Below are 22,348 nucleotides of genomic sequence, written 5' to 3'. Positions count from 1 at the left end.
TTCAGCTTTCCTCGTTCTTTGGAACCAATTTGCCGCCTTGTCTTCTTAGGCCACCATGCCATTCGTACGCCCGACATCCTTTCTCTAATTCCATTTCTTTGGATATGGCACTTAGCCTCAAGACGTGCCCCAGCAGCAAACTAGGACTTTTAAAACATACAATGTTCTCTCCGGATTTTAAAACTTGACTGTGTGCCATCAAGTGGATGTCAGCTTTTAGTAACCACACATATAGCTTTTCTCCATTGCAATCTGTCCCTAACTTGGTCCATCAACACTGGCCATGGCTAGTCTAGTGAAGAGAAAGACCAGGGGAGACATGATGGCAGTGTTCCAATATTTTAGGGGCTGCCACAGAGAGGAGGGGGATCAACCTATTTTCCAAAGCGCCCGACAAGGAATAATAGATGGAAACTGGAGAGATTTAACCTAGAAATAAGGAGAAATTTTCTGACAGTGAGAACAATCAACCAATGGAACAATTTGCCTTCAAAAAGTTGTAGGAGCTTCATCACTGGAGACTTTCAAGAAGAGACTGGACTGCCACCTGTCAGAAATGGTGTAGAGTCTCCTGCTTGGGCGGGGGGTTGGACTAGATGACCTACAAGGTCCCTTCCAATTCTGTTAACCTATTAATCTGTTACTGAGTCCAGTCCATCCACCTTGCTGCTGATTATCCTTTTCTTCTTTTTCAGATTTATAGCTTTCTCCAGAGGTGGGTCTCTGCTTTAAAACTTATTGGTAACTTATTAGCTGCAACCCTTTACTAGAACAATAAAACAATAATGTGCATCACTTTGCAGAGTTATAACTTTTCCGTTAAGTTTCTGTTTCTTTTTTTAAATAATCTTTTTATTCTTTTTCTGAGAAATCAGATTGCTGGATTAAACTCTAAAAGGTGTGGGTTTGCTTTTTTTTTTTTTTTTTTCTTAAATTGAAAGCAATGTAAATGTATTTCTTGACCTCGGCTAAACTACCTTCTCTCCGAATAAAAGGAAGAAGCATTTAAATGAAGTTTTCTATTCTTTTTTTACATACTGTGTAACTGCCTTTGCCCTTTTCTTCCCAGGCTGGTAAATGGTTTTAAAACTTTCTCCATTTTTTGTATGCACCTTTACTATAGCTTAATAAATTATGAAGAATATACATTTACATTTTTTGTAATGTACAATATGCATCTTTGCAGCCTCATGCTCTGTGTCTGCTGTTGTTCATGTGTCCATTATAAACGGTAGCTTAATGTTGTATGAAGTTATACATTCTAAATGTTTCATTGGGTAATTGGAATTTGCGTATCAGGAACTTTGAAACCGTGCCGTAAACAGTTGTTTTGGTGGGAGAGGGTCTCTTGTAAATCAGATCGGTCATAAGTCAAGGAATCCTTTGTAAGAGCAAAACCAACACTGAATAAGCCATCCAAAGGCTGGCATTATGTAAAAGATTCAAATACTGGTTATTGACAGGTGGGCCAAGAAATCCTCAATTTTCATTCTCAACTCTTTCTTGCCCCTGATGCTGATATAGGTTTTTCTCAAGCAAGGCTCTACCTGATGAAATGCCTACGTCTTTTGCTTGCCATGACTGGACAAAGCCGGCAGATGGCTACCGTATTATCACAATATTGCCTCGCAGTATACATTGCATTTCTCTTTTCGGGCAAATTTAAAAAATGAGGGATCCTAGAGGCAAAGTTGAACTGTTTATGTTACAATTTAGTCTATGAAAGTGTTGTATTTTTACACATTTATTTGCCTTATTTCAGTCCCTTGTATAAGTTGAGAGCTTGAATGATTGATCTCTTCCATTTGATATAAGGTCAGCCATAATGGGACACTAAAGTTGTTTATTCTGCAGATGCACCAAGTCTATTTTTGTTTAACCCCCAGGAAGTGTTAAAATAAATTAAACTGGGAGCAAATCTCTGTTTCAAATAAACTTCCTGAGCTTTAACTGGCTTTGATTTACAAACTTCCTGTCCTTCCAAGGACTATTTCCTCAAGGAACCTTATATAACCATGTTGGCACATGTGCCAGAAGTGGCACGCAGAGCCATTTTTCTGGGCACGCGAGGTGTCGCTAAGTTCACCTGAAACTGTGCATGTGTGCGCACCCCAGCTGGTGTTCAGGCCGCTGGTGCGCATGCACGCAATTCAGGGGACCTAACTGGTCTTCAGAGCTCTTCTGCGCATGTGTGCATGTTTGTGCATGCACACGAGATGACTGGTGCGCAGTGCACACATGCACAGACAGCATTTGTGCGCATGCATTGTGTGCACAAAAGCTGTGCGTATGCGCATATGGTGAGGCAGAGTTACGCGTTACCGCAGATGGCATGTGAGCGGGCGCAGCGCACGGAGCACGTTCTTGTTTGGCACTCGGTAAGTAAAAGATTCACCACCATTGCTATATAATACCTGTTTCAATCACTTTCAACACTCTTAGCTCTTGCTAGCTAGAAACCCACTGATCCCTGCTGGCCGGCTGGATCCTGTATAATCTCTTTGCCTTATTAGCATTTGGAATACTGCATCCAGTTTTGGTCACCATGATGTAAAAAAGATGTATAAAGAGTGCAGAGAAGAACAACAAAGTTGATTAGGGGACTGGAGGCTAAAACATATGAAGAACGGTTGCAGGAACTGGGTATGTCTAGTTTAATGAAAAGAAGGACTAGGGGAGACATGATAGCAGTGTTCCAATATCTCAGGGGTTGCCACAAAGAAGAGGGGAGTCAAACTATTCTCCAAAGCCCCTGAGGGCAGGACAAGAAGCAATGGGTGGAAACAAATCAAGGAGAGAAGCAACTTAGAACTAAGGAGAAATTTCCTGACAGTTAGGACAATTAATCAGTGGAACAATTTGCCTCCAGAAGTTGTGAATGCTCCAACACTGGAAGTTTTTAAGAAGATGTTGGATAACCACTTGTCTGAAGAGGTGTAGGGCTTCCTGCCTAAACAGGGGGGTCGACTAGAAGTCCTCCAAGGTCCCTTCCAACTCTGTTACTCTATTCTATTGCTCATGCTGAGTTTTTGCCACCACAAGAGGCATTTTATTAGCAGTATCTTTCAGTAATTACAGAATAAAACCAGAAATTGTTCGTAGAAATTCATTTTAAAAGGGTTGTTTAGAATCCACAGCGAACTAGTAATGCAAATTCCGAAGATTTCGATGAAATTGGACATATCTTGCTACAATAAAAAAAAAAAAAAATACGATTTGCCGAAGACAAACTCTTGATTTGCAGGACTTCATATTACAAATTTGCTTTAAGGTTCTTTAATTCAATTACTCGGAGCGAATGGAGCTGTGAAATCTCTTTTTTGGAAAAACCGTACTCCAGGAGAACTTCCTCCGTATGTTCTCCTATCGAAGGATCTCTCTTGAATGAAGGTGTAGCCGGAGTTCGGGACAAAAAGGGAGATGGTCTTGGACTGATCTCCTCCTGATCATTTTTAAGAAAAGACCCCCGCTGTTCATTATGGGGATGAGAGGCAGCTTCGTCAAAAGTCAACACTGGAGTCACACAGGCGTCAACACCGTCAAAGATCTCACACCATTCCGCTTGGGATTTCTTTTTGAATACATCTGTAAATATCTTCTTCATTTCAGGCCAATCTGAGAAACTCAACTGACTGGGAAGTTTCTCAAGATCCAGTCCCAAACCTGGAGATTTTAAAAATAAACATATTGTCAGGTTTCGATGCTATCTCAAAATAAATGAATTTTCAAACTGCCGATCTTTGAGGAAATTTTCTATAGTGATCTGTCCCTGGCTCTTTCGCTGTCAGCACTGACCTTTGCCCCCCAAGCCCTCCCTTTCCGATCCCCAATTCTCTGCGTCTCATTGGCTATCTTCCAAGGCACTCTCCTCATCCCATCTCCGTCAGATCACAGGAATGTCTCCCCTCCTCCCATCTCCGAGGAAACAGAATCTTCAAAGGAATTAAATAGGCAAAAGTTCAAGCTTCTCCTCTCTTTTCATATGTCAGCGTTGGAATGCTGACACATATAGTCCAATTTAATGAAATGGGTGTTGCAAATAATATGCATTGGGACAGGGGTGAAATGCTCCCGGTTCGGACCGGCTCGGGTGAGTAGGTAGCGATGGCAGCGGGCAGTTCGGAGAACCGGTAGCAAAAATCCCTGCCCCCGCCCCCCCATGCCCAGCTGAGCCCCGCGATCATCAGAGCCTTTTTTTCCTTTTAAATGGCTCTGACCAGCCAAGCTCTGACATCCCAGCTGAGTTGCCTGCTAATCAGGCAACTCAGCTTGGATCGCCAGAGCCATGTAAAAGAAAAAAAGTTTCTTTTTTTCTCCCCCCCCCCCACGCCTCCAGCTTGCTTACCTTAGCTGCTGATCGCATGACGATCGCAATCCATGCATCAGCAAGCAACTGAATCTCCCTGCCTGCAATCAAGCTCATCGGTGAGCAGCTCTTTCTGCTGCCTGCCTTCCTGCCTAGACTTGTGGACTTCAACTCCCAGCAAAGCTGGCTGAGGAATTCTGGGAGTTGAAGTCTACAAGTCTTAAAGTTGCCAAGGTTGGAGACCCCTGTTCTATTGGGTAAGTTTTTTTCCCCTTTGGGAGGTTTAAAAAAAATAGTTAATTGGGGGTTTTTTTAGTTGTTCTTTTTTTAGACCTAGCCATTTAAAGTTTAGGAAGTTTTAAATTTAGCTGCTTTTATATAAAAATAAAAATAAAATAAAATAAAATAATACTTGTGCAGCTTTCTGAGATTTAGTGTGTTTCTGTAGTGTTTCACTCTAACTACACAAACACACAAAATCTCACAAAGCTGTATGTAGAATTTTGTGTGTGTAAAGTGTAAAAGTTGGTTTTTTGGGCTTTTTGTGGCTGTGTGAGGTTCCTGTTTGTTGCAGGGGCCATTTTGGGTGTAGCACAGCTGCTTTTACATTGTGGGTGAGCCAGTTGTGTTGTGTTGTGTTGTGTGTGTGTAAAGTGTGAAAGTTGTTTTTTTGGGCTTTTTGTGGCTGTGTGAGGTTCCTGCTTGTTGCAGGGCCATTTTGAGTCTAGCACAGCTGCTTTTACATTGTGGGTGAGCTAGTTGTGTTGTGTTGTGTTTTGTAGGTTAAAAAAGGGCAAAGAAGTGACATTAACTTGGCCACGCCCACCCAGTCACCTTACCACCAAGCCCCGCCCACTAATTAAGCCCCGCCCACAGAACCAGTAGCAAAAAAATTTAGATTTCGCTCCTGCATTGGGAGCAACAAAAAATATAAGGGAAGCCAATTGAAAAGGCAGATTAGGAATATGGGGGAAATGCATGTTTTCCCATAAAGGTTAATGCCTGCTAATTCACAAAATCTGCCTACATGGTCATGGTACAGATGTTATTAATCTGATACAAGACTGTTAAGACTGGCTTAACAAAAAAAATTCCAGATTGTCCCCAAGGTACTTTTTCAAGAGGCAACTGGACTTTCTGGTTTTTCTTTGAAAACGTTTCACTTCTCATCCAAGAAGCTTCTTCAGCTCTCAGAAAAGCTTCTTCAAAGCTGAAGAAGCCTCTTGGATGAGAAGCGAAATGACTTCAAAGAAAAACCAGAAAGTCCAGTTACCTCATGAAAAAGCACCTTTGGGACAACCATGACCTAGATCAGGGGTCTCCATTCTTGGCAACTTTAAGCCTGGAGGACTTCAACTCCCAGAATTCTTTGCTGGCTGGGGAATTCTGGGAGTTGAAATCCTCCAGGCTTAAAGTTGCCAAGGTTGGAGACCCCTGACCTAGATAACTAAGAATCCCCATTGAAAAATTCCAAGTTATTTCAATCACACATATTAATTAACTTGAGTCAAACACAAATTTGTTATGCATCTCTGGAAAAATGTGGACATACCTATAAGGCCCTTTCTGTAACCAGACAATTGCAACCGACAACTCTTTTTTATTGGTGTTCAAAGCAGGGATAGCAATACAGGTAGTCCTCTACTTATGACCACAATTGGGCCCAAAATTTTTGCTGCTAAGCGAGACAGATGTTAAGTGAGTTTTGCCCCCATATTACGACCTTTCTTGCCACAGTTGTTAAGCGAATCACTGCAGTTGTTAAATTAGTAACACGGTTGTTAAGTGAATCTGGCTTCCCCGTTGACTTTGCTTGTCAGAAGTCACAAAAGGGGATCAAGTGATCCCGGAACACTATAAGTGTTATAAATATGAGTCACTGGCCAAGCATCTAAATTTTGATCAGGTGACTATGGGGATGCTGTAATAGTCGTAAGTATGATAAATGGTCATAAGTCACTTTTTTCAGTGCAGTTGTAGCTTTGAACGGTCACTAAATGAACTGTTGAAATCAAGGAGTACCTGAACAATAAAAGTCATTTCCCAGTGATAGTTGGGAAATAGAGAAGCGCAATAGCTGCTTGTCAGACAGATACCACCGTATGTCCCTCAGAGGCATTTCTTCTGCTCTAAAATGCTTTCACCTTAGCTAGTGGCAATAATTAGACTGCTTTGGTTTGGAAGGTTAAGTAGCTTTGGACTGGTTTGAAGTTGAAATGGAGTCCATCAAACCTGGAAGCTGAAGTTGAAAAACCACTTCCCTACTATGACAAAAAAACTGCATTAACTGCAGTTCAAATCTCACCAGGCTCAAGGTTGACTCAGCCTTTCATACTTCTGAGGTGGGTAAAATGAGGAACAGGAGTGAAATTTAGTAGGTTCTGACAGGTTCTGGAGAACTGGTAGCGGAAATTTTGAGTAATTTGGAGAACCAGCAAATACTACCTCTGGCTGGCCCCAGGAGTGGGGTGGGAATGGAGTTTTTGCAATATCCGTCCCCTCGGAGTGGGGTGGGAATGGGGATTTTGCAGTATCCTTCCCCCGGAGTGGGGTGGGAATGGGGATTTTGCAGTATCCTTCCCCTGCCACGCCCACCAAGCCACGCCCACCAAGCCACACCACGCCCACAGAACTGGTAGTAAAAAAATTTTAATTTCACCACTAACGAAGACCCAAATTTTTGGGGAAAATATGCTGACTCTGTAAACCGCTTAGAGAGGGATGTAAAGCACTGTAAAGCAGTATATAAGTCTAAGTGCTGTTGCTATTAAGATACCAGTAGGAAGTCACCAGTAGTCAAGTTTAAATCAAAGACCTTCCCTTTTTTAAATGCTTTCACAGAAGCTGCAAGATCCCAGAATGGATTCTCTGGGGCTCTCCTGAACAATAGACCAACCCCCTGACTGTAAAAGTGAAAGAAGAGACAGAATGAGTGCTGCTCTAGCATTAATCTGCCTCTGGCACCTGGAATTTTTGTCATTGTTACATATCTCTCTGTAGTATAGCTTGCTTAATTTCTTCTGCATTCCCAGAAAACAAATTAATATGCACTACATAGCTTTGTTCTTCAAAACTAATTCACTAAACTCTTTATTTTGAAGAAAGGAACCAAAAAAAAAAAAAAAAGGACTCAGCATGTTAGGATTTTAAGGAAAAACAAAAAATGACAGCTTTTGTTGTTCTGAAGCCTAGCTGCCTAAAGAACAGTAAATAAATGCATATACATGCTCATTCATTTGCAAATTGCTTTTTACTTAGCAAGGCAATTTCTAAAGGGAGCAATGCCTTTAAAAACAGGTTACTTGCCATACAGATACAGAATAATCAGTTCTCATAAAAGTTACCATACAAAAAAAAAATAAACAACCCAAGCGCATGTAATAAGATTCTGAGCATATTTAGTATAGTTTATACTTTTCTAAAAGAATTTCCATTTACAAGCAAATAATTTCTCTGGCATTTCATGTTGCACTATTTGTAATACAGTTATCCTCTATCTGTTATCCTGTTTTCTAGATTTGTTTTTTTTTTTTTAATAGCCAAGGATGGCCCAAAATTATTTTTTAACAATGCAATTGGAAAAGGTAAAGATAAAGTGTGTCTGTTAAAAAGATATACAGAAAAATATCCAAGTTATTGGGAAAACCGACAGTAACTCGGTTCAGCAAATTAAACAACTTCTAAAACTCCCATCAGAAGCAACTGTATAGTAACAATAAGCACGTTGATTCCCAATTCTAAGTTTCTTTATTGATAAAATGAGACGTTTGCTCTACACTCTACTATGCAAAGAGTTGCTAATAACTGTACAAACATTATCAGCATATTTTAGGTACACCTGGCATCAGTCCAAAGTCTTTTGTGGTTCTTAAACTGATTAAATGGTGCAGATTAATTTACCTCTGATGAACTGCTCATAAAATTGTGGTTCCAGTGCACCGACCGCCATGAATTTCCCATCTGAGGTCTTGTATATTTCATAAAAAGGGGCTCCGCTATCCAGCAGGTTCTCCCCACGGCCTCTGTTCCAGAGGCCCAAGTTTTGAGATTTCCACACAAAGGAACTTAGATATGCTACACCTTCTACCTTAAAGAGACAACACAGAAGCCATTGTGTAACATCCTATGTAAAGATAATGCCACTAGGAATATGTAGTACTATTGTACTAGATCAGAGATATCAAACTCAAGGCCCAGGGGGGCAGATCCGGCCCATGGGGTGCTTATATCTGGCCTGCGGGGCCGACCTGGAAATATCGAAGGACCGGCCCACAGTGCCTCTGCCAGCAAAAACGGAGTTCAGGAGGGCCGCCTGCAGCCCTCTCGAGCTCCATTTTCACTGACAGAGGGTTGCAGGAGGCCATCGCAGCTGAAAATGGAGCTCAGGAGCCCATTTTCGCTGGCAGAGCGCTTGGACCACCACAGGTGCCCCTGACACGAGTGACGTCAAGCTGGATGAAAATGAGGATGAAGTAAATGCTCTCATCATCATGGGGAAGCTCAAAAACTTCAAGACGATGGCCATTTTTTTTTTTATTTGATTTATATGCCGCCCTTCTCCGGAGACTCAGGGCGGCTTACAATAGCCTTCATACTTTTGTATATTTATACAAAGCCAGCTTATTGCCCCCACAAACTGGGTCCTCAATTTATCTACCTTAGAAAGGATGGAAGGCTGAGTCAACCTTGAGCCTGGTGAGATCCGAACTTACAGTAATTGCAGACAGCTGGTGTTAATCACAATGCTATCAGTCTGCTGAGCCACCAGGCCATGATGTCATAGCTGCCATCTTGAATCATCCTGTTTTCCTAATGCTTTCTTGAAATCCTAACAGCAAGGTTTATAACTTTGGTGTATAATTTTTTTCACATTTATCTCTGGTGGGGTTTTTTTTTCAGTTATTGCCTTTCTATTCTTTAGCTCTCTGTATCCTTCCATGAGATATTTTTTTTATTGCCTGTATTCTGAAAGTAATTGCCTGTGGATCAACAAAAGCTACGGACAAACTGTATACAAACTCTCTTGTTAAAGGAACACCATAAAGTTTCATTAAAACATCTCTATAACAGTAGTCCTCAACTTACGACCACAGTTGAGCCCCAAATTTATGTTGCTAAATGAGACATTTGTTAAGTGAGTTTTGCCCCATTTGATGACTTTTCTTGCCACAGTTGTTAAGTGAATCACTCCAGTTGTTAAATTAGTAACGCGATTGTCAAGTGAATCTGGCTCCCCCATTGACTTTGCTTGTCAGAAGGTCGCAAAAGTTGATCACATGATCCCAGGACACTGCAACTGTCATAAATATGAACCAAGAGCCTTGGTGGCGCAGCAGACTAAAGTGCTGTTTAAGTAGCACCAGCTGCCTGCAATTACTGCAAGTTGAAATCTCACCAGGCTCAAGGTTGACTCAGCCTTCCATCCTTTCGAGGTAGGTAAAATGAGGACCCGGATTGTGGGGGCAATAAGCTGACTTTGTATAAAATAGAACACCGCTGGGGGGGGGGGCGGGGGGGCAAAAGCCCTACTAAGCAGGTATATACAAAAGTATGAAGGCTGTTGCTTAACGCATTGTAAGCCGCCCTGAGACTCCGGAGAAGGGCAGCATATAAATTGAACCAATAAATAAATAAATAAATAAATAAATTTGCCAAGGTTGATCACATGACCATGGGGATGCTACAAGGGTTTTAAGTGTGAAAAACAGTCATAAGTCACTTTTTTCAGTACCGTTGTAACTTTGAATAGTCACTAAACGAACTGTGGCACATTGAGGACTACCTGTATAGATATTGTGCCTATACCCATGATGGCGAACCTATGGCACACGTGTTGGAAGTGGCATGCAGAGCCATCTCTCTGGGCATGCAAACTGTTGCCTGTTGCTCTTTTGGGTTCCGGCGTGCCGGCCAGCTGGTCTTCAGGTGGTGGGAGTGCCGGAAACCGGAAGAGCATCAGCCCAGTGCGCATGCGTGTGTCAGGAAGACGATCTTCTGGTTTCTGGCGCATGCATGTGTACCGGCCACCTGGTCTTCGCGGGTGCATGTGTACATGCACCGGAAACCGGAAGATCATCTTCCTGGCGCGCGCATGCACACATCCAGTTTCTGGCATGCGTGTGCGCGCACGTGCACACTCCCGTTTTGCCACTCGGTGCCGAAAAGGTTCGCCAACACTGACCTATACGAATACATGTTAATACAGTAATTTTTCAAGAAAAAGTGAACAAGCTCACTGTTATTTAAGTACCACAGCAGACGCCTGGGGACAACTTCCCCCTTTGCAAGGGGAAACCATGCTTCCATTTCTAGTAACTATAGCTTGCAAGGGCTCACCAGGAATTCAAGAGAGAACTACAAGGAGAAAGGCTGAATATCTTTTCTTTTATGTACACTGAGAGCATATGCACCAAGACAAATTCCTTGTGTGTCCAATCACACTTGGCCAATAAAAATTCTATTCTATTCTATGTTGGCTGCCTGGATTTGTAAAAATAATAAAGACAGGATATAAACAAATAAATAAACGTAGCACAAAATAAAGATCAAATGGAACTTGGACCAGGAAAAGCCTTTAGGACTGAGGAGGTCAGTTTCCTAAGACAGTTTCCTTTGTTCTTCTTGTATAAATAAATAAATAAAAACTTACCATGCTAGCATCAATGACCTGCCCTTTTCCAGATTTCATACGTTCATACAAGGCCATGATGATACCCATTGCACACATGACTCCTCCACCAGCAAAATCAGCCAGAAGATTGACTGGAGCATAAGGATTTTCATTTTTTCGGCCAAGTTTAGACAACACGCCTATGTACAAGAAATATTCATTTTTTAAAAAGTGCCCAGGCAGTTTAGTGTTTTTTTTCTCTATCCTTTTAAAATGTAAATGATACTTCCAATTATGAAATTCGAGGTTCCCCCTCATTCCTGACACTAGGGGGCGGTGCTCATCTCTGTTTCAAAGCCGAAGACCCAGCGCTGTCCGAAAATGTCTCCGTGATCATGTGGCCGGCATGACTAAACACCAAAGGTGCACGGAACGCTGTTACCTTCCCACCAAAGGTGGTCCCTATTTTTCTACTTGCATTTTTTACATGCTTTCGAACTGCTAGGTGGGCAGAAGCTGGGACAAATAATGGGAGCTCACCCCATTATGCAGCACTAGGGATTCGAACCGCTGAACTGCCGAACTTTTGATCGACAAGCTCAGTGTCTCAGCCACTGAGCCACCGCGCCCCTTTTCAATCCAACCTATTGTCTTTTAAATTTAGATATATGTTCACAGAGAACAGTACACTGACAGGGTTCCAATAATGCTATTTATTGTTGTAGAGTATAATACCAAAATCCTGAAAGCCTGAGGAATTTTCTCTCTGTCCCACCTTTTGTTGAATAAAATCTAGATTTATTTGCAATTCCTTTTTCATGCTTCTTCACTCTTTGGATAGGGTAATCCAGCATGTTGGCTAAGGAATGCTGAGGTTGAAGTCCACTCATCTTAAAGTTGCCAAGTTTGAAAAACACTGATTTAGCCAAGGACAAAATGTAAGCCATTTCTAGAAATCCAGATGTCATCCTGTAATAGTGAATAAGGGGTTGGACTGGGCTAATCTCTGGGTGACTTTGGGAAAATTACTCCTACTTTCTCTCAGCCCAGCCTAATTCATAAGATACTTTTATGGGGATATTTTGGAGATTCCCATGTAAACAGTCACAAACTCTTGAAAGATAGGCTATACCTGTAATGAATAAATAAATTGCTTTAGTTTTGCTGCGCTGAACTGAGCTATGGACTTTGCTCCATGGCTCAATGGAAGAGCAAATGAAATATTTGTTAATCTTTCTAAATATACTCTGGATGGTGTAATCCAGAACACTGGCTGGGGAATTCTGAAAATTGCAGGCCTCTCATCTTCAAATTAACAAATTTAAAATAATGAGTCGCAATCAGGCACGTATTTATGAACTTCGATTATCCACTGGCTTAAAAACATATACAAACAAAAACAAAACCTTCACCTTATTTTTAACTATGTACGTTTTGGATATTTAACTTAGAAATTTTCTATAATGGAGGTTATACAATCACATACCTGACACTGCCAGGTAGTTGATATCATGGCCTGCCAGTCTGGCATATTTTCCTGACTGGCCAAATCCTGTCAACCTGGCATAGATGAGCCTGGGATTATCCCGGAGGAGGAGATCTGGATCGAGACCAAGTTTTTCCATGGCACCTGAACAGGGAAATGAAATATCCAACTTCTGTGAGAACTAAAAATTAGATTGACAAATATGTTATACACATATTATGCACATGGAATATTGCTAAACGTGAAGACCGAGTTGCTTCTAGGTTAACCTTAATGTTGCATTCATCCTGGTGGGCTTCTCATGAGTCCAGATTAGGAAAAACACAAGGACAGGTGTTTCTCGGGATGAGAAAGCAGCGAACAGAAGGCTGCCATCTCTTTTATTAGTTATCAAAATACAGCGTCATCAGAAGGCGTTATTATGGCTACACATCTCATATCACATACAAGAAATAGAAAAGCATCCATATATTCTCCTTATAGGTTTCACATTCTTACCAATTACAGTAAATCACGTGAATTCTAGGAAAGCGAAAGTTAAGGAAAAACTAAACTCAATTCTCCCAGCTTCTGCCTTCTGCTAGCAGAGAGGCCCATCTCCTCGTCTCCCCGCTATCAGAGATTACCTCAGCCCTCAGGAATGTAGCAGAAGGAGATGTCTCTGGTTTTGCAAATGCAGTCTATGTTATGAACAAAGAGAGAACGAATAGGGCCCTTCAGAGAGTATCCATATGAACCCGCTTTTTCTACTCAGATTATTTCGGTGCCAAGCTCCATACAGTGTCCAACCAGTTAGACTGGTCTATACATGTACTATGGCCACCGCATTCCCACACCTTAAACTCTAGGTAGTCCTCAGATTACGACGGCAGTCGGGATCAGAATTTCCATCGCTAAGCAATGCAGGCATAAAATGTGATCTCTTGCTATGGTAACCCAGAGACTGCATGGGTTTATAAGAGAGGGCCTCACATGACTGGAGTCCTAGGCAAGCAAGCTGGCAGGACAGTGGGTGGATGAATACCACGTGTGGTTTGGCAAGGATCACAGGCGGGCTGTTGTGGCCTGTCAGCTGCTGGCCCCTCCAGCAGCCGAATCAGATGAGGAGGACGCGTGGAAGTGAGGGTCAGCATCAAGGCAACCTGAGAGCTCCAAGGGGCAGAGAGAAACAGACAGAGGCGGAGCCTGGGCCAGCCGTCAGCCCTCAGATGAAGAGTCAACAGCCCCCCAGAGGTGGCTGATGAGGATGAGGAGGAACAGATGGGTCCAGTGCCTGACAGGCAGATGCGCAGAAGGCAGAGGAGAGGAGAGCAGTGGAAATCTGTGGGCTGATCCTTGGGAGCCCCACCCTAGCTCTGGGGATAAAAAAGGCAGGGGGCAGAGATGAATAGATATGGCAGACAACTATTCATCTCCCTGCCGGACAGACTTGTTAGCTTGCTGTGAGAGAGAAATTTTTTGCCGGGGCTGCTGGCGTTCCTAACAAAGGAATCTTTGAGTTACCTTCAGAGGGTTTGTCATGTTTGGGAAGCTGGATCAGAACAGAACAGGTTTTAATGTTTTTAATGTTTTTAATTTTTAAGTGCTTTTATAGTGATTTTTTGAGTGTATTGTGAGCCGCCCTGGGTCTTCGGAGAGGGGCGGCATATAAATTGAATGAATGAATGAATAAATAAATAAACAAACAAACAAACACAGGCACTCCTGAACGTGGGCAGGCAAGTGGGTGACACAGACTGGTACTAATTATCAGGCAATCCAAGACAGGCCATTTCATAGCATGGGGAGGCATGGGGTGCTCTACAGTATAAGATATATGGGTTTCTGTACACTGTAGTGTAACTTTTTTGTGGTGAGGAAGTGATGGGAATAAGTTTCGGAAGGAATTTTGAGATCTTCCCTGACTGTTTCTCCATTGACCATTGACTTATGGGAAGCCAGCAGGGAAGGTCACAAATGGAAGTTATGTGATTGCAACTTGTTGTGATGTCATAATCCGCAGCCGGGTGTCTGAGCATCCAGACTGTGACCACCTGATCACAAGGAAGATGCAACGGCCTCAACTTTGCAGCTCCTAAATTAGCTTTGCTTTTATCATCATTGCCTAAAGGAGATGACCTTGGCTAATCTTTCTTGGTAACTGGATGGGAGACCACCAGGAAACTCCACAGCTATTGGCTATACTGGGAAGTTTTTTTTAAAAAAAAAAAACACCCACAGAAAGCAATGGGCAACTGCTTTCACAATGTTGCCAAGAAAATCTCCGGAGAAGGGCAGCATATAAATCAAATTTAAAAAAAAAATCACATGTATAAACCACCATAGCCTCCAGAAGGCAAGCTGGAATTCAAGGTATTTTTTCCTGTGATAGGATGGCCTTTCCAGTAGAGAGCCAAACAACCAAAAACACTTTAATTTTGTCAGGGAAGAAAATTAAAATAGAATCAGGAAGTGAGTTGGGAGGAAAGAAACACGGAAAATCCAAATGAATTGTAGCATATGAAGCTATCTTCAGAAGGGTTGTTTTTCCTTCCTAACCTTTTTCTGCAGGTGCTAGATCCATTTTTTTTCAGATCAACTGAAAGTTGATCCACTGGTTGCAGCAGGAATCGACTGACCAACTTGTCACTCAAGCCTTACATCATGGGAGAGTGATTAATTGAGTCCCCAAGCCGACTTTCATAACTAAGGCAGGACTAGAACTCACTCTCTCCTGGTTTCTAGCCCAGAGTTTTAGCCACCCAACCAAACTGGTTCTCTGCCATCAGTAGTTACTACCCAAAGTACAGGTAGTCCTCAACTTACAGCAGTTTGTTTAGTGACCGTTCAAAGTTACAACGGCACTGAAAAATTTGATTTATGACCATTATTCACAGTTACGACCTTTGGAGCAACCCCATGATTCTGATCAAAATTCAGATGCTTGGCAACGGGTTCATATTTATGACCTTTGCTGTGTCATGTGATTACCTTTAGCGACCTACTGATAAGCAAAGTCAATTGGGAAGCCTGGCCTAAATCTTTTCCCCTTTTTAAATGTAAATTTTAATTTGTTTTTAAATTATGGGGTATTTTAAATTTGTTCAGCCAAATTATTTAATTCGTTTTTATTCTATTTTAAATTTTTGTATTTATGTGTTTTATCCTGTGGCTGTTCACCGCCCTGAGTCCTTTGGGAGTAGGGCGGTATAGAAATTTAATAAAATAAAATAAATAAATAAATAATAAATAATTCACTTCACAGTAACAATTGGGTTACTAACTTATTAACTGCAGTGATTCAGTTAACAGCTGTGGCAAGAAAGGTCGTAAAAATGGGGCAAAACTCACTTAATAAATGACTCTCTTAACAACAGAAATTTGGGGCTCAATTGTGGTCATAAGTCGAGAACTATCTGTAATTGGAAGAAGTCAATATCTGTAGCTGGGGGATTGAAGGGATGGTTTCTTGGTGTCTGAGCTTGGTTGTTTTCCTGATGATGTTTCATTACCCAGGTAGGTAACAACATCAGATTTGCAGGGAGAATGGATTTTGAAGCTCTTTATCTAGTAGTTTGTCCTTGTTCTGCCCCAGCTACTGCCCCAGCTTGTTCTACACAGGCCGCGTATGGGCCACAATAGTCCTGTCAGTCTTGAGGCAGAGCAGAAAGAAGCTACACCCCATTAATGCTGGCAGGAGAAATTATGATTACACAGCCAGCAAACCTCCTTCTCCCTCACACTGCTGATGTTATTTAGCTGGGTGACGAAACATCTGCAAGAAAACAAGCAAGTCCCAAGAGCAGGAAGAACCAGCCCTTAGTATGTCGGTACTTAGCACTGTGATCTTAGTGCCAAGTGAGAATAGACATTGCAATATTGTTTATATAATCATTGCCTGAGGCGAAGAATCAGTCACATAAGTATTAGTAGCGCCTTATAAAAGCTTGGTAACACCACATCTGGAATACAGCACCCAGTTTGGTCACTACATTACAAAAAAGATGATGAGACTTTGGAAAAAGTGCACAGAAGAGCAACTAGGATGATTAAAGGCCTGGAGACATATGAAAACATGAAGAACGGTTGCAGGAACTGGGCATGGCTAGTCTAGAGACTAGGGGTGACATGATAGCAATATTCCAATATTTGAGGGGCTGCCACAAAGAAGAGGGGATCAACTTATTTTCCAAAGCACCAGAAGGTACTACAAGAAACAATGGATGGAAACTCATCAATCAGAGAAGCAACCTGGAATTAAGGTGAAATTTCCTAACAGGGAGGGCAATCAACCAATGGAACAGCTTGATGTCTATGGAGGCTCTCTCAGTCATCCAGGTCAAAGGTGTTTTTTTCAAGAGGCAACTGGACTTTCTTGTTTTTCTTTGAAGACGTTTCGCTTCTCATCCAAGAAGCTGCTTCAACTCTGGGCTGGCTGAGAAATGAAATGTCTTCAAAGAAAAACAAGTTAAGTCCAGTTTGCCTCTTGAAAAAGCACCTTTGGGTCAGTAGAACAGCTCAGCTTCAGAAGTTGTGGGTGCTTCATCACTGGACCTTTTTTTTTTGCAAAATGTTTTTTATTTTTTAAAAACACAAATAAACATACAATACATCTTTTCGGAACGGAGCATTGATCCGGTCCTAAATTTGTTCAACTTTTGTTCATCTTTAATACGATTTTATATATTCTATTTTTGCCATAACACTTATCACATATCTCAACTATTACCATCTTATAGAAAGCTAAGTCATATTAACTTGATCAAAACAATTACCCTTATTAATCCACCTTAAATCTTGATTCAATTAATACCTCATAGTACATTTCACAATTCTTACCCTAAATACTCACTATTAACAATACAATTCAAACCTGTTTATATTTCTAAATCTCATTTCCATTTCTAAAACTGCCTTACGTTTTATTATTACTTCATATCATATTCATTAAATCTTTATTTAATTATTACTTCATCAAATTTAAGTCTTATCTCTAATCTTGAAAATATACCAATTTAACATTTAAACAGAGTTCTTAGTTCAAATTAACACAACTGTAATACAATTCACGATTATTTCCCTCAATATCACGGGACGTTTTTAAGAAGAGCCTGGACAGCTCCTTGTCTCCAATTGTATATAGGGTCTCCTGCTTGAGTAGGGGGTCGGTCTAGAAGACCTCCAAGGTCCCTTCCAACTTCTATGAATTTGATTGAAAAACAGCAAGAGTTCATGCAAGGTCTCTCTGCACTTGCATGGATCGCCTGCACATACTGAAGGGAGCTCTTGAAATGCAATCAGCGCTGCCTCCTCCGGCAGGAAAGCCGCCCACCCTCCCGGCTCCCCGCCTGGCGAAGAAGCACCTGGTCGGAAAGGATCCACCAGGACGTCCGCTCGCTGGGCCATCCTGCGCAGCGTGGCGCTGCCCTGGGGCTGCTTCAGATCCAGAGCGACGGAGCGCTTGCCGCGGCCTTGCACGTCCGGGCTGAAGGGTGTGCGGGGCCAGCGGTCCACCCGCACCACCTGCGCCCCGAAGTCAGCCAGAATCAAACCGCAGAGAGGCGCCGGCGCCAAGCCGGCCATCTCCAGCACCCGCACTCCCTGCAGCGCCATCGCGGACTGAGCTTTAGAAACGGCGCAGGGCGGAGAGGAAGAAGGCCGGACCGGCTGGGAGGAAATGGAGGGCTGGCGCCGTTGCCGCCGCCTCCAGCCCGGGCGCCTCCTCCTGGCGAGCTCTCGGCTTCGAGAGATCCGGGCAGATGCGGACCCCCCGGCGGCCGCATCATTGCTCGTTTGGCCCCGAGCTTTCTTGCCGCTGCAGCTCTCCTGGCCTTGCAACCCCCTGGAACTCCCCCCCCCCCAGAACTATTTAACTATTTAATTTGAACATTTTTTTTCCCGCTTGAACAAAGAAAAAAACTTTTACGTACATGAGAGCGTATGCACCAAAGACAAATTCCTTGTGTGTCCAATCACCCTTGGCCAATAAAAATTCTATTCTATTCTATTCTATTCTATTCTATTCTATTCTATTCTATTCTATTCTATTCTTCTTTTTATTTTAAAAACAAAACTTTTTAGTTTTTTATTTTAGTTTATTTTGGATTTATATACTGCCCTATTCCCGAAGGACTCAGGGCGGTGAACAGCCAAAGATAAAACACATATAATATAAAATTTAAAAAACAATTTAAAACACATTAAATAAATTGGGCCCATACTGATTAAAACACCCCTGTTTAACTTTATTAAACATATAAAAAGTAAAATATTATACCATGTATATACAAGATACATATATATTAATACAGTCGACAATACATAAAAAGAAAAAGTGACTTTGGTCACATCCATGATCTTATTAACGGTGCATATTTGTTAATTATTATTGTCATACAGAATTTTACATTTACTCTCATTTCTGCAAGTTATCCAATCATACTACCTATTCCACGGTATATAACATTTTGAGTCTACCTTGTCCTTCATTTCAAATGTTAAGTTTGTCCATTTCCGCGCAGTTATAGATTTTTTGGATTATCAATTGATCTGTTGGCAGTTGATCAGTTTTTCAATATTGGGCGAGCGGCAATCTGTTCTGTTCTATTCTATTCTATTCTATTCATAAAGTTTAATAACTTTATTAATGTTTTAAGATTAAAAAATAACAAACGAATATTTGGAATGTAGGTATTTCTTAAAATTGTACATAATGTTTCGATTTAGTAGTTTAAATATTTGAAGTACAAGGAGGAAGGAATACTACATGTTCTCCGGGTTTTGTCATCTATGACATAATCAAAGGTAGGTTTTGAAAAAAATGAAATATTTAGAAAAAAGAAAGAAGAGAAAGACACAAGTGCAGGGGGGGGGGGAAGAAAATATGAAGACATAGTTCTGATTTTATTTATAGCCACTATAAGTATATAAATTAGCCTCTTATCCTGTGGTTATAGCACAACATTTTTCTGTAATCATGTTTTTTTCTAACCATCAAACTATATATCATAATTTCATTTTTTTTTTGTTTCGTTCAAAATGTCTATAACAATTTCCAGTCAGCACGAAATGTAGATCATGTCTTTTAGCTGATCAAAGTCAGTTTGAACATCTCGGCAAGTTTCATCATATTCACCATAACATTTTTGTTTCAAAAGGGGACAAACTAGTTTGGTTTAGTTTGTCCAAAGATTTTGCTCTTATAATGTAAACATATTCTAGGAAAGAAAGTTGATACTCAGAAGATATCTCATGCTGGGAATGATATTTTGATAAAGAAGTACACCTACTCCATGCCCACTGTTTCATTCTTTTGATCTGGGAAATAGATGTTGTAATTAATCACCATGCTTTTAATTCAGATTACAGATTAACAGAGTTGGAAGGGACCTTGTAGGTCATCTAGTCCAACCCCCTGCCCAAGCAGGAGACCCTACACCATTTCTGACAAATGGCAGTCCAATCTCTTCTTGAAAGTCTCAAGTGATGAAGCTTCCACAACTTCCGAAGGCAACTTCTGTTCCACTTCTGTTCCACTGTCAGAAAATTTCTCCTTCTTTCCAAGTTAAATCTCTCCTTGTTCAGTTTCCATCCATTATTCCTTGGCCTTCAGGTGCTTTAGAAAATAGCTTGTCCCCTTCCTCTCTGTGGCAGCCCCTCAAATATTGGAAGACTGCTATCATGAGTCCCCTGCTCCTTCTCTTCACTTTAATTGGTGTTTTTTGAAAGCATGGTCCAAGGAACCCTGAATGTTCCCCAAAACACTTTCAGGGAACTGCAAAATCAAAATTATCAGCTCAGCTTATGCTGAAAAATTAATACAATATTAAAATAAAAAAATCACGAGAAGCAGTTGTGGCAGCAAATGTGTCAATTGCAATTTTTACTAGGGTAAATATAGGTAGTCCTTTAGTCTTACAATAGAGCCCACATTTTTTGTTGCTAAATGATAATTTGTTGAGTGAATTTTGCCCTATTTTATGACCTTTCCTGCCACAGTTATTAAGTGAATCAGTGCAGTTGTTAAATGAGTGACACGGTTGTTAAGTGAATCTGGTTTCTCCATTGACTTTGCTTCTGAGAAGGTCTCAAAAGATGACCAGGTGATTCCCAGGACCCTGCAACTGTCACAAATATGAGTCAGTTGCCAAGTGTCTGAATTTTGATCATATGACCATGGAAATGCTGCAACAGTCATAAGTGAAAAATAGTCATCTCACTTTTTTCAGTGCAGTTGTAACTTTGAATGTTCACTAAATGAACTGTTGTAAACTGAGGATTACCTCTATTTTATTTATTTATTTTATTTATTTATTGGTTCGATTTATATGCCGCCCTTTTCCGGAGACTCAGGGTGGCTTACAATGCGTTAAGCAACAGCCTTCATACTTTTGTATATACCTGCTTAGTAGGGCTTTTGCCACCCCCCCAAGCGGTGTTCTTTTTTTATATATATATATACAAAGTCAGCTTATTGCCCTCACAAACCGGGTCTCATTTTACCTACCTCGAAAGGATGGAAGGCTGAGTCAACCTTGAGCCTGGTGAGATTTGAACTTGCAGTAATTGCAGGCAGCTGGTGTTACTTAACAGTGCTTTAGTCTGCTGCGCTACCAAGGCTCTTGGTAATTGATAAAAATAGCCTATAGACAAAAGCACTTTTGGGGTCCTCCTATTTTTAAAAGTGGGAAGGGTTCCTGAGAGAAAAAACAATTTAAGAAATGCCGGCTTCAATCAATGCCAATTACTTTATAAAACTGGCCCTTTCATTCAGCCAAGCCAATTCCGCATACCCCCAGGAAAATATTCACCATCTTAATTTATAATTGTGTTTTTATTTCCAGAAGGAGATTCTACATGTAAAAAATAAATTGGATAGCCTGGATTTGCAGCTTATATTTGCTACTTTTCCTCAGGCAGATAAATATTTTGGATGAGCGTTACTCGCTGTAAAATTCAATACTTGCCAGTAACATAGTTTAAGCTAAGCAAAATTTGTTTTTACAAAGAGTGTGCTATAGCAATATGAATATTTATGTGCCTGTCGATGTGCCCTTTAGGTAGCAGAAAACACCTTTTTCCCCCGGTTTCCTTGCCATGTATTTTGATCCAATGGTTACACGGCCTCTATAGACATTGGTATTTGAAGATAGATCTTTTTAGCATATTTCAGACCATTGGGTAAAGATAGTCTTCAACTTATAACCATGATTGAGCCTAGAATTACAGTCATAAGTTGTTGCGGTCGTTAAGCAGGTCATCAGGTCACTGACCTGATTTCATAACATTTTTTTGCAGCAGTCATTAAGCAAACCTTCAGTCGTTAAGCAACCATAATCATTGTTAGGCAAACCCATTGCCTGCAATATTTGTGGTTTTTTGCCAAAAGTAAATGCTAGTTTATGGCCAAAAATGTAAATCATGATCACATGACCTCAGAACAGTTGTAAATGCAAACTGGTTGCCAAGCGCCCAAAATCTGATCACAAAGGTGGGGGCCACTATTAGAATTTCAAATACAGGTTGTAAATACCTTTTAGGGGGTTCATCATAACTTTAAACAGTCATTAAGTGACTAGTTGTAAAATTCTGACTTGTTCATTTACAGAACTGGGAGACATGTTGAAGTTGGGATATGCTAGTTCATGCTATGAACGAAAGAAAGTAACAAAAATGTGCTTAGTATAATTTCAATAATGCAAATTTGTCATCTAAAGATCAGGTGTGTAGATAATGTTCATATTAAGCTATAATCATGCAACATTAGAAGATTAAGTCATTACAAGTAAGATCAAATTGTTGTGTTCTGTAAGATTTGGGATCAAGGCAGTGGTGAAATGTCAAATTTGTTACTACCAGTTCTGTGGGCGTGGCTTGATGTGTGTGGGGGTAATATGACTGAGTGGGCGTGGCCAACTTTTTTTTTTTTAACTTTTACTTTTAAAACCATTTTTTCTACAACCTCTTC

At 41.0% G+C, this 22,348-nt stretch overlaps 1 protein-coding gene across 1 annotated transcript; it reads right to left on the bottom strand.

Moving 5' to 3' along the window:
- Nucleotides 1-3,022: 3,022 nt before the first annotated feature.
- On the bottom strand, nt 3,023-18,021 carry AMACR (alpha-methylacyl-CoA racemase). Its single transcript, XM_070935957.1, has 5 exons — nt 17,745-18,021; nt 12,403-12,546; nt 10,956-11,116; nt 8,207-8,393; nt 3,023-3,663 (listed from the first exon to the last, which is right to left on the bottom strand). The coding sequence occupies exons 1-5, from the start codon at nt 17,992-17,994 to the stop codon at nt 3,254-3,256; spliced, it is 1,152 nt and encodes a 383-aa protein (XP_070792058.1). The 5' UTR covers nt 17,995-18,021; the 3' UTR covers nt 3,023-3,253.
- Nucleotides 18,022-22,348: the final 4,327 nt, after the last annotated feature.

This window comes from Pituophis catenifer, unplaced genomic scaffold, assembly GCF_029215685.1.
Source record: "Pituophis catenifer annectens isolate HBS135680 unplaced genomic scaffold, rPitCat1.0.hap2 SCAF_2, whole genome shotgun sequence".
Taxonomy (NCBI): Eukaryota; Metazoa; Chordata; class Lepidosauria; order Squamata; family Colubridae; genus Pituophis; species Pituophis catenifer.
The sequence above is the reverse complement of the archived record's forward strand: the minus strand, read 5'-3'. Positions and strand labels throughout refer to the sequence as shown.

Excerpts from the sequence above, each read along its gene's own strand:
- AMACR (XM_070935957.1), bottom strand. The coding sequence starts at position 17,994 with ATGGCGCTGCAGGGAGTGCGGGTGCTGGAGATGGCCGGCTTGGCGCCG. Across the intron at positions 8,394-10,955 it reads AGGTCATTGATGCTAGCATG|GTAGAAGGTGTAGCATATCT; the intron begins GTAAGTTTTTAT and ends TGTCTCTTTAAG. Across the intron at positions 3,664-8,206 it reads TTATGAGCAGTTCATCAGAG|GTTTGGGACTGGATCTTGAG; the intron begins GTAAATTAATCT and ends TAAAATCTCCAG.